The sequence below is a fragment of the Pungitius pungitius genome, chromosome 3 (assembly GCF_949316345.1).
Source record: "Pungitius pungitius chromosome 3, fPunPun2.1, whole genome shotgun sequence".
NCBI lineage: Eukaryota > Metazoa > Chordata > Actinopteri > Perciformes > Gasterosteidae > Pungitius > Pungitius pungitius.
Window position 1 is genome coordinate 16,005,759 of NC_084902.1, and position 13,159 is coordinate 16,018,917.

General features: G+C 43.4%; 2 protein-coding genes across 3 annotated transcripts; both read right to left on the bottom strand.

The window, feature by feature from the left end:
* Positions 1-1,057: 1,057 nt before the first annotated feature.
* Positions 1,058-5,664, bottom strand: LOC119224800 (claudin-3-like). Its single transcript, XM_037482209.2, has 2 exons — positions 4,956-5,664; positions 1,058-2,777 (listed from the first exon to the last, which is right to left on the bottom strand). The coding sequence occupies exons 1-2, from the start codon at positions 5,434-5,436 to the stop codon at positions 2,116-2,118; spliced, it is 1,143 nt and encodes a 380-aa protein (XP_037338106.2). The 5' UTR covers positions 5,437-5,664; the 3' UTR covers positions 1,058-2,115.
* A 2,301-nt stretch (positions 5,665-7,965) lies between these two features.
* On the bottom strand, positions 7,966-8,991 carry LOC119224578 (claudin-4). Of its 2 annotated transcripts, XM_037481808.2 has the most exons (2): positions 8,976-8,991; positions 7,966-8,621 (listed from the first exon to the last, which is right to left on the bottom strand). In XM_037481808.2, the coding sequence occupies exon 2, from the start codon at positions 8,602-8,604 to the stop codon at positions 7,966-7,968; it is 639 nt and encodes a 212-aa protein (XP_037337705.1). In that variant the 5' UTR covers positions 8,605-8,621; positions 8,976-8,991. The 2 variants fall into 2 exon arrangements, with proteins under 2 accessions (XP_037337705.1, XP_037337616.1); XM_037481719.2 differs by lacking the exon at positions 8,976-8,991 and having other exon boundaries at positions 7,966-8,634.
* Positions 8,992-13,159: the final 4,168 nt, after the last annotated feature.

The following is a 13,159-nucleotide window of genomic DNA, read 5'->3' on the forward strand; positions in this document are numbered from 1 at the left end:
CTTAATATTCATATACTCACTTTTAGCTCTGTTGTACACCATTTTTGCAGGAGTAGAGAGTGTTGTTTCTTTGGTATTTATTTAATATCATATAAAAGTCCTGTCCTGTCAACTCTCTTTAGATTTCACACTTTAAAAATGACTACAACAATAATATACTCACTCTCAACGATCAACCATCGGTATTGGCACTTTATGGCTTTCAGATTTGCACAACAAAAGAAATCCATAAAATCACCACACAAAACTGGTTTCATTCTGAAATCATTTTTTTTTATTTTCTTTTGATGAATCTGTGGCAGAGATAAGATAAAACTCTGAAGCCAAAGAAACACAGTTGTAGTGTAAACATACTCAATATGCTTTTTTGAACCTCAGGTTGATGTTCCTTTTTTATTTAACCTCTGCATTGTATTCATACTGGTCACCTGAGTGAGCGCCAAAGCCGGCCGTTACCTGTCCTGTCTGGACCTGCCTCCATTGACACTTGTCACTTGGCTCACTGTGGCATTTTCTCATTTGAAAAATATGAATATAATCTTCTCAAATAATCATTAGAATTTCAAATGAGCTGATCAGTACTTACCGTCACCATGACCAGATGTCAAGCCGTTTCTTGTCCTTTTGTTAGAGGCGACATTGATATGGGAGTAAGAGACAACAGTTGGAAAGTTATGTGATATACCGCCAAGGTATCGCTTCTATATTAACTTCAAGATGGGCATTCATTTTTCATTAGCTTCTTTTGTCAGGCATGGTTGCATGTATTTTTGTAGCTGGACTGCTGAAAGACTTCACTCATGTCTATAACGCAAACTCTGGCTGGTTTGATGAAATATAGTCTAGAGAACTGTGATCTGCGCTGATGCATCTCATCCTTACGTAAAAATAACACAGGTGGTGGTGGAAGATTAAAGGGAGGTTGGAGTCTTCCATGGGCCTCAATCAAAAGATACATTGTGTATTTCTAATTTAACAAGTACACCTGTTTCAGTGGCCAAAAGGAGAAGTTGGTGGTCACACGGGGCCGCTCCCACAAATGAATAATTGTATTAGTATTTCAAAGCTTGTTGGAAAGAACCACCAATGATTAAAGAAGTCTGTGAGGAAAACAAATAAATCATGCCTGTCTGAAATGCCTCCTTTGCTGCGCACTCCCACTTCCCACCTCTGACCGTTAACTGATCCTGTGGCTAATTGTTGAGAGCGTGTGTGGTTAAGTTGCCAGTGGTGGGTAATGGAGCCTCCTGGGATCGAATGTCGGTGCTCTTACGAAGGCTCCTGGATGGAACGCATGCCGTCATTTTGTATTGTCTCCAGTTTAACTCTGCTAAGAGAACGTGTTCGATCTTCAGAAGTTTTAATTCATTTGTTTGAAATGAAACATATATGCAGTGTTTAAAAAAAGCGGTCATGTTTATTAAAAAAAAAAATCTTGTCATATATATTTACTGCAGTCGTTTATCGCACACAAAGATTGTTACTGGTTTGGTTCTCCCTCTGTCCCTATTTTAAGACACTCAAAGTCCTCACCCCCACCACCAACCCCACAATACATTAAGAACTGCATTGAATACATGCATCACTTGCCTTGACAGTTTCAGGGGAATAATGACACACATATTGCAGTATTTACACACCACACCCAAACCCTTTGATGACTCGTATCATTTAACACATCCAATTCCTACGTTCCCTTAACAGCACTGGCTTTCTATGAATGTGACTCATAAAGCAGTCATGGCAATTTTTGTAAAAAAAAAAATTCACTGGTAAACATTAAGAGGCCATGACTGTATAAAAAGCATATATGATTTGGTCTTGATTGTGACAGTAAGATATAGCGTGTTGACTTTTAAAAAAGACAGAACATCATTTTTTTTGCCCATTTGAAACATAATTAAAGGAGATTTACTCTCCAAAGTCCTTTTTAGGATTTTCGGTCTCTGAAAAACAGCCAGAGCCAAACAGAGCGACCCAACGTCGAAGACAAAATCACGCACATCCGTCTTTACGCGGTCTCCTCGTTCCCTTCAGCTCTCTTCCTCAGTATACCTTCAGTTGAGTTTGGAGACCCGGTTTGGGACTCAAGTTATTTTCCTCTCCGATCGTCATTCATACGTAGTCTTTCCTTTCCAACCCTGGCCCACCTGCAGACCGTGAGGCAGAGTAGGCCATTCGCGAAGGATTGTACCTGGTCTCGCGTGGCGGGCATGAGCAGCAGAGCAGTCCGCCGCCAAGAATCAGGAGGGCAGCCGCCGCCCAGCCGATGTAAAGCGCGGCCCCCAGCTCCCTTCGCTGAGCGTCGGTAAGCAACGGGTTGTAGAAGTCCCTGATTATTGTGTTGGCCGACCAGGACACGGGGATGAGCTGCATGACTCCGGCAATGATGAAGAACACCCCCGAGATGATCATCACCTTGGACTTGGACGCCTCGTCGTCAATGCAGTTGGTGCACTTGGCCCCGGCGATGGCAATGAGCACCGCGAGGATGGCGAGCAGGATGGAGATGACGGTGAGGGCGCGGGCGGCCTGGAGGTCTTGGGAGAGGGCGAGCATGGAGTCGTACACCTTACACTGCATCTGGCCCGTGCTCTGGACCACGCAGGTCATCCATAGGCCCTCCCAGATGATCTGAGCGGTCACAATGTTGCTGCCGATGAAGGCCGTCACCCTCCACATGGGGAGGGTGCACGCCAAAATGGCAATAATCCATCCCAAAATGCACAGGCAGATGCCTATCAACTCTAATCCTACAGACATGCTGAAATACCTTCCTTGTCTGCAGCTGAGTTTGTGTCACACCTGAGAGGAGATGGTAGAAAATAAATCTGTAAAAAGGAGACCCAAGTAATATTCTGTGAGTGTGTGATTTTCTGTTGCCTCAGCTTCACCAGTATCCTTTATAAGGCAGATCGGGTGGAGGGGAGGAGTCCTTGAAGGAGCTGACATCACCAAAAGGGGAGGAAGGACCTGGATACATTCTGCTATCGGCTTACATGGCCAGCTTCACAATGGGCCACAAAGAGGCCTTTCACGGCTGAAAGGGCACGAAACTCTTGTTTTTATGAGCAAAGAAATAGTTGGATAAGGCCTAATGTTTGATTAAAAATAAAAGTAGAATTATATTCCGAAACTTTTTATTATGCTCACAGAAATCATGGACAGCCTTTATAATTTGTCAAGGAGCAGAGCATTCAAGGGCCTTAGTAACCAGTAGATCAATTGCTTATAATAGATCTTGTTGGTCTGATGATGATAAATTAGGAATACCTTACTTGTGTAATGAAATCTCCAAAACCCCAGCACTTCTAGAAGCAAAAAACATTTTGCTATTAGCTCTCAGTTTATTTTAGAATGTGTCAACACAAAGTTACGAAAAAGTTGTAACAGATGGTAGTAAGTTGGTAGGTAAGTACAGATGTTGAGCTCTGACCCAGAGAGCTGAGCAGAAACCTCCGTTTCGTTTGGCAGCCTCAAACGCCCGTGTAATTAGGGGGATTGAATTAGTAACTTGAATTAAACTTGCACACACACTAAGGGAAAAAGAAAGGAGACTAAGCGCAGACCGAAGCACAGAATAATCTGAGCGTTCCGGGAAACAAAGTTGGGGGCGGTGGTTCATCTCTTGGCGGGCCGCGTACGTTCTTCCCTGATTGGAACAAGAAAGAAAACTGCTGTATGTACACTGAGCCCTTTACACCTTACAGATCCTTCAGTTTAAGGATCACCTTTAGGTTGGAGTTACAACGGCTTTCACCTGACAGTGTTCTGTTTGATGGGCCGTAATGACTCGGAAGAATGCCCTTGAAATTCTTCAGGGTTGGGCCTGTCTCCCTAGATATTCCCCTACCAACCCCCCAGTGTTGACAGTCTCTCCCCCTCTGACATGAAACAGGTCTATTGTCTGAGAGGGCAGCTCAGATAGTTGAATGTGGGGAAGCAGATAAAGTTAAGGTTCTTGTTATCACAAAGCTAACAGACATACGGGAGACAGCCAGGTGGATGCTGTGATAGCCACTACCAGCCGTCAGCCTAAAGTTTCGGTATGCAGGGTGCACAGAACCAGATTTTTCTTTGCACCTGTTGACATGAAAATCAAACATTTTACATAATCTATTTTGGAATGTGTTGCTGCAATTTCTGTGTGTGTTAGTTATGTTATGAACAGTATAGTCAAATGTGCGACCTACAGTCACTTGAAGACCCATTGAAATGTTTGACACAATGATTACTGCGTGGTAGTGATTCTCAACTTGACTTCTCATCACACCTGGGAGTACGAAAAAAAAATCAAGACATTGAAATATATCTTTACTGATATTTCATTTGAGAGGAAATGTATCTTTTACGTTTCCCTGAAACTTTGAAATACCATGTTTCACCCTCTCAACTTCGACAATAATAAAACCAGCAGCCTAAAGAAATCATTTTTTTAATGAAAGTATAATTTTATACAAAAACATTTCACATGAATTGATTGACAAATTAAACAATCATTGTGATCATGTATAAAACACAGGGCGCACTGCTGCACCAACATAGAGTTGTTCAGCATCGGTGCTCCCAGCAGACCCAGTGTCGCACACAAAATATTCAATGCAGGAAAAACAAGTTAGTTGTGGGCTCTGTTCTGTATGGTGGTGTGAACATTACAACTCCTCCATCTCAAGATGAAGAAATACGTGTTATAAAAACAATGACTGTCCTCTCCAGCTCTCTCTGAGCAGTATTTCCCCCCACCCCTTGGGGTGTGAGAAAAGTGCAGGTGCCACCTCAGACATAGTCTCTCCTATTGTAGACGCTCGGGGCGAGCGACCTAGTTTGTTGGGAGTACATCATCTTTGATGGGGGCCCGTACCTTATCTCAGGTTGCGGCGGGCAACTGGAGCAGAGGATGCCTCCACCAATGAGCAGAAATGCTGCTGCAGCCCAGCCCAGGTATAGGGCCGCACCTATCTCCCTCTTATGGGCCTCAGGTATGATCGGACTGTAAAACTCCACGATGATGCTATGGGCAGACCACGACACGGGAATCAGCTGGGTCAAGGACGCCAGGATAAAGGCCACCCCGGCGGCGATCATCACGCGAGCCTTGGTCGACTCTTCGTCCACACAGTTGGTGCATTTGGCCCCCATCATTGCCACCAGGGCCCCTAACATGCCCACCAAGATGGAGATGATGGTGAGGGCGCGGGCGGCCTGGAGATCCGAGCTCAGAGCCAACATGGAGTCGTGGATTTTGCACTGCATCTGGCCCGTGCTCTGCACCACGCAGTTCATCCAGATGCCCTCCCAGGTGGTCTGCGCCGTGACGATGTTGACCCCGATGAAGGCCGACACTCTCCACATGGGCAATGCGCAGGATACAATGGCCAAGAACCATCCCAGTACAGCCAGAGTTACTCCAAGTATCTCAAGTGCCACTGACGGCATGTCTGAACTCTGTGTGAGAAAAAATGCACAGAGGTCTTCTTAATCTGGTGGGGTGTAGATTGAATGAGCATTCTCGGGACTGCTGATTGCTCATATAAGCAGTAGATTTCTTTAGCGCGGAGAGGGGTGGGGTCGCTTGGTTATTGGCCAGAGGGGAGTTCAAATCGTCTTCTGTCCCACCTTGTTTGAATGTCCAAAAAAACGGTATGATGATGTGAAAGGGCTCAGCTTAATCATTCACTTCCCTCGCTCCCTCGTATTTGGGTGAGGGGAGAGTAAACAGAGGCCCTGTATCTCAGGTGGAGTAGTTAAAGAATAACAGACACGCTAAAGAACGGAGGATGAATGATTGAAAGGAGAAGGCATTGAGGTTTACTTAATGTACTCCTCTCTGACAAATGAGTGCCTGGAGCCTTCTGAATTGAATACTTTTCACTGGTGTGGGATTTGAACACAAAGGGGTTGTGAAACATAGAGGTTTTAAATAGATCAGGTTCGTTGGAAACTTATCTAAAGAGTGTTCTTGTAACTGTCTGGCGAGCGCCAAAAGTGACGAATGGTCATAAAACTTTATATTTCCAGTCACTGTAAACTTCATAACTTAGCAACTCAATATAAGAACGGATTTGTTTTATCTAATTGCGAGCATTGGGAAGACATAAAAATATTTCATATGTTTCAAGATATAATTCCTCTCGACCCGAAACTGATCTTAAAATACTTTCCTCTCGAAACCACAGGATGATAACACATTGCGTAACAGGTTTGGGAGTGAGAACTACACTGTGATACTAAAAACAAATATTTCCTACAGCTTTCTTTAGTCATAATGGGAAGCTCATGAAGGAGCCCAAGTGCAGGATCTGCAATACAAACAGGACAACTACCCTCTAAACATACATCATCGGCATGTAAAAGGCACACAGGAAAATCCTTAATGGACGCCATACGTATTTCTCTCAGGACATGCATGTGTTTCTAGAAATGATTCCAGAGTCGGGACCAGACAAACGTCTGTGTGCGTTGGCACAAGGGCGGGCTCTTATCAGTGTCCTTGACCGAAAGGTCGCAGGGCATCATGGGATTCAACCTCAATTTAAGTGCCTCTGACAACAACCCTCCCCCATGCACACATGGACCCCTGGTAGTTTGACCAGGACCACCTCGTTTCCCTTTGAATCCAAACTGCACCTTTAATTTATTTAAAGCCTACAAAAATGCAAGGGAATGGAAATGAAGATGTGCTGCTTCTTTAACGAGTGCAATGTGGTGTCTAAAGTGTCACTTTGCTTTGTAACACAGCTTGCGTTTGATGATGATGATGCGCAAATTACTGAGATTATTTAAAACGTTTTGAATGGAGTTCAGCGTCTTTGTCTAGAGGTGCGTCTTACTATGAAAGCTGATGTCGGTGCCGTTGCAACAATAGCGTGTTTGTGGTGTTTTTTTGTTGAAACTCCTGTGAGGGAGGAGATGCTGGGAGACATTGTAGCTTGTCTTCACCTCTGACTGGGTCGTTGCAAGCAACTGCACAGCTGGACTCAGTAGCACAATCCTGCCAGCAGGGTCTGAAGTGACACACAGTGACTTTAAAGAATATTTAAAAGACTCTCCTTTTAGATCATTAACCTCATTGCTCAAGACAAAGCTAAGTTTAGGAGGCAAGAAATAATGACATTTTTCTCTTCTTGTTCTTTTGTTTCCCGTGTATTGCCTATTCTTCACTAGTGTGGAAAGGCCACGTAGGCTTGTATTTTTCATTGATTTTTTCATTGGTCAATTTATCTCTAAGTTCATTAACATTTCTGTTGACTCTTTGAGACTTTCGACGCATGTTTGTCACAGTGAATCCAACCTGGGCTCCGAAGTAAACCGTTGGAAGGCGTCTGATCAATAGGGTCTTTGTGGCTCAGTTACAGTCCAGGGTACATACCCCAGGAGGAGGAGACTTTTATCTCCGACTCGGTTTCGCTCTCGCTAATGGCGGACGGGCTACAATGGAAGGGAAGCATAAGGTGCCTCTCTGAAACAAGCCACCCATTGTCCCTTTTTTGAAATACAAAACCTAATTTTGACGTATCGGTCAAACTCTGCTGAGCTCTGCAGATGGCATCCGGCAATGTTTGTGCATACGAAGGAACTCATTCACTAATGTTACTAACATTAATTTAACAATCTTCTTTAATATATAAATGTTTTTGGACATTTATATATTAAAGTAATAATGTGACTCAACAATCACATTGTAAAAGTTTTTCTCTTTTGATTAAAACCTTGAATACAACTTTCTTTAATCAGAGGAAATTGCATAGACATTTGTATTTATTTAAGATCAGACACAATCTCAATATTTATTGGAAGAAAGTAAAAACCTGCACGTGAAATAATGTTTTGAAAGCAGTATAAGATACCCACCAGTACATAAACACACCATTAAACATGCATCATACTGAATGTCCAAGCCCCCGATGCTGCATTAACATCCACCGCCACTCTTCGCATCTTCATCTGCATTGTCAACTCGCGTGTTCATACGTAGTCTCTTCTGGGGTATCCGTTCACCGACAGCATCTTGACAGCCGAGTAGTCCACCCGGGGGGGCGCCGAGCCGCTACCGCTCGGTCCTGCAACCGCTCTGGGTGGGCACGAGCAGCAGAGGAGAGCTCCCCCAACTAATAGCAGGCAGGAGGAAGCCCAGCCAAAGTACAGAGCGTTCCCAAATTCCCTCTTCCCCGTCTCCTGGAGGAGCGGGTCGTAGAAGCCCAGGACGATGGCGTGCGCAGTCCAGGACACGGCCACCAGCAGCAGCAGCCCAGCCACCACAAAGGTCACTCCGGCGGTCACCACCAGCCGCGGCTTACTGCTCACGTCACGGCTGCAGTTGGTGCACTTGGCCCCGGCCACCGACAGCCCGATACCCACGACGCACAGCACCATGGAGACGATGACCAGGGCCCGGGCCGCTTGCAAGTCCACCGGCAGCCCCAGCATGGAGTCATGCACCCTGCAGTGCATCTGACCCGTGCTCTGCACCGAGCAGTTCATCCACAAGCCTTCCCAGATCACCTGGGAGATGACGATGTTCTGACCGATGTAGGCTGCCACGCGCCACATGGGCAGGCCGCAGGCCACCATCACCCCCAGCCAGCCCGCCACGGCCAGGATCATCCCGAGGATCTCCAAACCTGCGGAGTACATTGTCGGAGCTGAGGAGAAATAAGGAGCTGAACAAGGCTCTTTTTCCTCTGTGGTATAGAAGGCCTCTCTGTGTCCGTGAGCTCAAACCTCCCCAGATGAAGGCGATATCGGATCTCTCGGCTCAACGTCCTATAAGACTTTTTTAGAGAGAGGGAGCAACGGATTCTACCTTCTCCTTATACAGCTTAGACGACTGAAGGTGGAGTCAGCTTAAGGTGGCATTCTTTTTTACCTTCAAACTGCACTTGCAAATGGGAATACTTTCAGATGTTTCATCTGGAATTTTTGTCACATGGGAAAACTAATTGTATTCTTACAGAAGTTTTTTTAACAATAAGTACATGTAGAGATTATTGACGCCAGTGAAGGATGACATATTAAAGATAGTATTGTCTTTAACATCTACCGTTGACATTCATTTCTAATTACACTGTATAACTTAAAGATACCTGTACCACCATTTCATTTTATGTCTTATGGATGTTAGTATATGTGTACATGACATGTGACAACATTGAGGAACTTTGCTGAATCAAAAAAAAAGTGCAACAATGACAGGCCCTGTTTTAGGCTGGTGTGATACCTAATCCCACCAGGAAGAAAAAAACCACTCTGGATTTGAGGTAACAAGCCTCATTGTCAGTGGGTATGTTTAAGGCGTTGTCATTTAAAATGGAGAATACTTAGTTAAATATTAAAAAACTAAATAGTGATAATATTAGCCTGAGAGTGGACATGAGCAGATTTTTTATGGGACATAATATTGCAAATGTCAAACTACAAATACATACCCAGGGCTCAATATGTGTACTTAATCCTCCTTATATGGTCATTTTTGGAGAAACCGCAAAGGATAAAAGTTTTAGGCTAAAACCAAACTTTCTGGGCGAGTAAATCCTACAAACCGTAAATTCCTTTGATGTTTAAATAATTATTGACTATTAAATCTGTAGCTCCTCCTTATTGTCACATGGGCTGATTACCAATTGAATCAAATCTTAAATCAACAGGTGGGACTACTAGAGTCTCTTGTTGTTCACCAGACAACGGGGCCTCTGAGGTCTGTGTCATTACAGGCTTTCCTTTAATCAACAGAGGTCACCTGGGGTCAGCGGTCATGAGTATCTTGTGCTTAACCCCCTTCACATGCACACGCACACACACAAACATTCAACCACCCTGCCATTCTCCCATTGACATTCATTTACCAAAGAACATGTGTCCAGATTTCTTCTATCAGCTTTGAATATTTCCAATTAGTTTATAGAATGCGATTTTAGCATTAGTTTCAAAGTTGAGAGAAAATGAAAAATGCCCTTTTTATGACCTTTCCACATCACCTCCATGGTCAAAATTGTTTTTTTAATTAACAATAGGATGCAACAAAAAAAAGGCAGCATGTGTGTGCGGAGCGACAGTTGTCTGGAGCGCTGTACTGTCATCAAGTCTTCAACACAGCATGATGTTGATTTATGCAAATTGTTGTCCATTTAGACCAAATAGACCGTAGAGTGTGCTTAAGGGGAGGCTTTCTGTGATTAACAGGTGGCTTCTGCTACCAGAGAAGCATACGGCGACTTCACGTCACTCATTCCTAATATGGTCACTTCTGCTCCATTGGTCTGATACACTAGAGGGTGACGTCACGATGATTAAGTATATTTCTTTTACGCAGTCTATTGTAACTGTACACCGCCCAAGTATTGAGTTTCACTGAGGGAACAGCAAATTTCGGAAACTGGAAACAATGTGACTTCCATTTCAGTTGGACTTTAAAGACTTGAAGTCCCCTTTGGAATAAAAGTCAGACTTTGTGTTCAGTAAGCCACTAATGTGCATATCCATTACCCCCCTTTGATGACTAAAACAGATAAAACAAAGAAAATGGTTTTATAGAAATCCTGAAATAAAGGAGGTGGGTCAAAACGTCTGTTCAAATGATAGCAGGGAGGGAAAATGCAAATGATTCGTTCATGGACTTTGGAGGCTTCACACAACCATTTCAGGTGACATTATACAGAAAGTGCATGTTTTTAACAGACAGAGGGAGCCACTGTTGCATTCTCTCTGTGATGTGTCAATGATGTTTTTGGTTTTTGTAGAAAATGCCCTTCAATAATATGTTTCTGGTTAAAGGGAGTGATCACCATCCAGTTTCAATTTGCGGCTTTGTCTGTGCACGGAGTGTTCAATGTATTTCCAAGTATTAAATGTTTGCGTCTCTTGGAATTTCTAACAACCGTGTCGAGATAAAACCTGATGGAACTTGATTCGCCACTCGCTGACATGATGCATTCAGGAAGTCCCTCGTGGAGGGTGAGACACTGCTCCCTTTTTACATATTCATGCAGTATCAGTTGAGTAGACACGTTTTTACCTGCTCAACGCAGGTTCAAAAATACCCTCACTTATTTTTTCAAAACAATTCCTCCCTCAATCTGACGCAGAGAGACTGATTTTAATTTGGTCTGGTCCCGCCTTTTGCAATTATCGTTTCCCTTGCCCGTAAGATTAGACATTTGAAGCCTAGTATGAGGTTTCTTGATTTGCATATGGAGGTCATGTTTAAAAAAATAACATTAAATCCTTCCAATGTTCAGGAACAGTGTGTTGACTTTTTGGATTAACTAACTGCTGCAACGTTGTAATACATTCGTCATTTGTACAGTATGAGTTCACTGAGTCTGACATTTAGAGACATTCCACTGATTCTCACATTCTATTATCTTATACACGCTTGTGTTGTTTGCTGGATGTAACTCATTGGTGGAGTAATTCTACAAAAATATTATCTCTGAAAAAAATGCTACTTTTTATCTGCACCAAACATTGTCATTATTTAGGGAGTTCTGCATTTGTTGTTGTCTCTGCAGGTGCCTCTACTTGGAAAAATACATGTAGTCACTCGCTGAAAGCAACCTGCTGAACAGTCACCTGTCGTGGGAACGGTAGCGAGTCCAACCGGTTTCTCTGAGGCTCTGCTATCTCCTTTGGGTGTTTTTTTGCCTCACATCGAACTTTCCTTCATACTGACTACTACCCGGTTATTCTTTTAGACAAATTCTCTCCATGTGCAGGATAGCACTTTGCTCTTGTTGAATGCTGTGTTTCATCATTAACTCATTTCAGTTCACACGAGGTATGACCACACCTGAAAGAACATGTATTTGAGGGTTAATTAATAAACAAGTATGGAAACAAAAGTGTATCCTGTGTTCTGTTAATTATAAAGCTAAAAACGCCTTGATCCTGGTCTCTAACTTAACATACTAGAAATCAAAATGGAACGGTTCCTCAGGCCAAAATACAAACCTTCAGTCCCTCCCTGAAATGTGTAGCACATGACCGAGTTTCACACCAGCTCCCGCCTTGCGCTTTTACTCACCTTTTACTCACCTATGTTACATTTATATTTCCTCCCTATAACAAACATTGTCTGCAGCAGAATGAGTCCTACGTGAAGCAGAATGTATGTTTACTTTACATTATATGCAAACTGACAGTTTCAGTAGCTTTACAGATTACAGTTCAATACAGGTATATCTACAGATGAGTTGGTGTTGAATGTTGTATTTGTGGTAAACTGTTGTTGGGAATACTAGCTTACTTTCAAGCAAAGTCAACTTTTAAAAGTTTTGCAGTATGTTATTATAATCTAAATCTTACAGGATATGCATTGCTGTAGCTTTAATTAACCAACAAGATAAGCAGAGTTTAAAACATCTACAACACTAAAAGGCATCACACACAATAATCCAGCAGCAATATTAATACACAAACATCATATACAATAGTACAACACTGCCAGGGAACATTTTACTGATCAATGATCAACGACATTTAAAAAGGCTTTTGAATTCAGGACTTTTCCTTGTGGTATTTTCACAGTCGGGAACTTCTCCATCAATGTCTCTTTCGTCTCTTCAGGTTCCTGTTAGCGATCACATCACATGCCATGCCCAGACATGAGACGCATGAGTCACTGAGGATCCCACAGCCGCACTCACATGCTTCAGTTACCCAGTGAAACTGTGACGAGTACCTGGACAACAATGGCCTCGGGGCTCGCTTTGATAAATCATCAAAATACTTTTAAAACCTCTCACACATACAATAAGATTCAAATACTGTGAAAACTGTGAAACCACATCTTTACATTACATGTCAACATTTTTTCTCTCAGTGATGGAGGAACAAGCAGCTTGGCAGATGCAGAGCAGAGTGTGTGGGTTGGGATGTAGGGTTTCACCATGTCCTGGATGTAAACTGGACCCGATCCATTCACAGCATGGTACGTGAGTACCAATGTTTTCAACTGGATGCGGGCAGCCACTGGTAACCAGTGAAGAGAACGGAGATGTGGTGTGGGAGTATTTCGGAAGGTTGAAGACCAGTCGAGCTGCTGCATTCTGGATAAGCTGCAGTGGTCAAATGGGGGTAGCGGGGAGACCTGCCAGGAGAGAGTTACAGTAGTCAAGGCGGGAGATGACAAGAGCCTGAATCAGTACCTGCGCCGCCTTCTGAA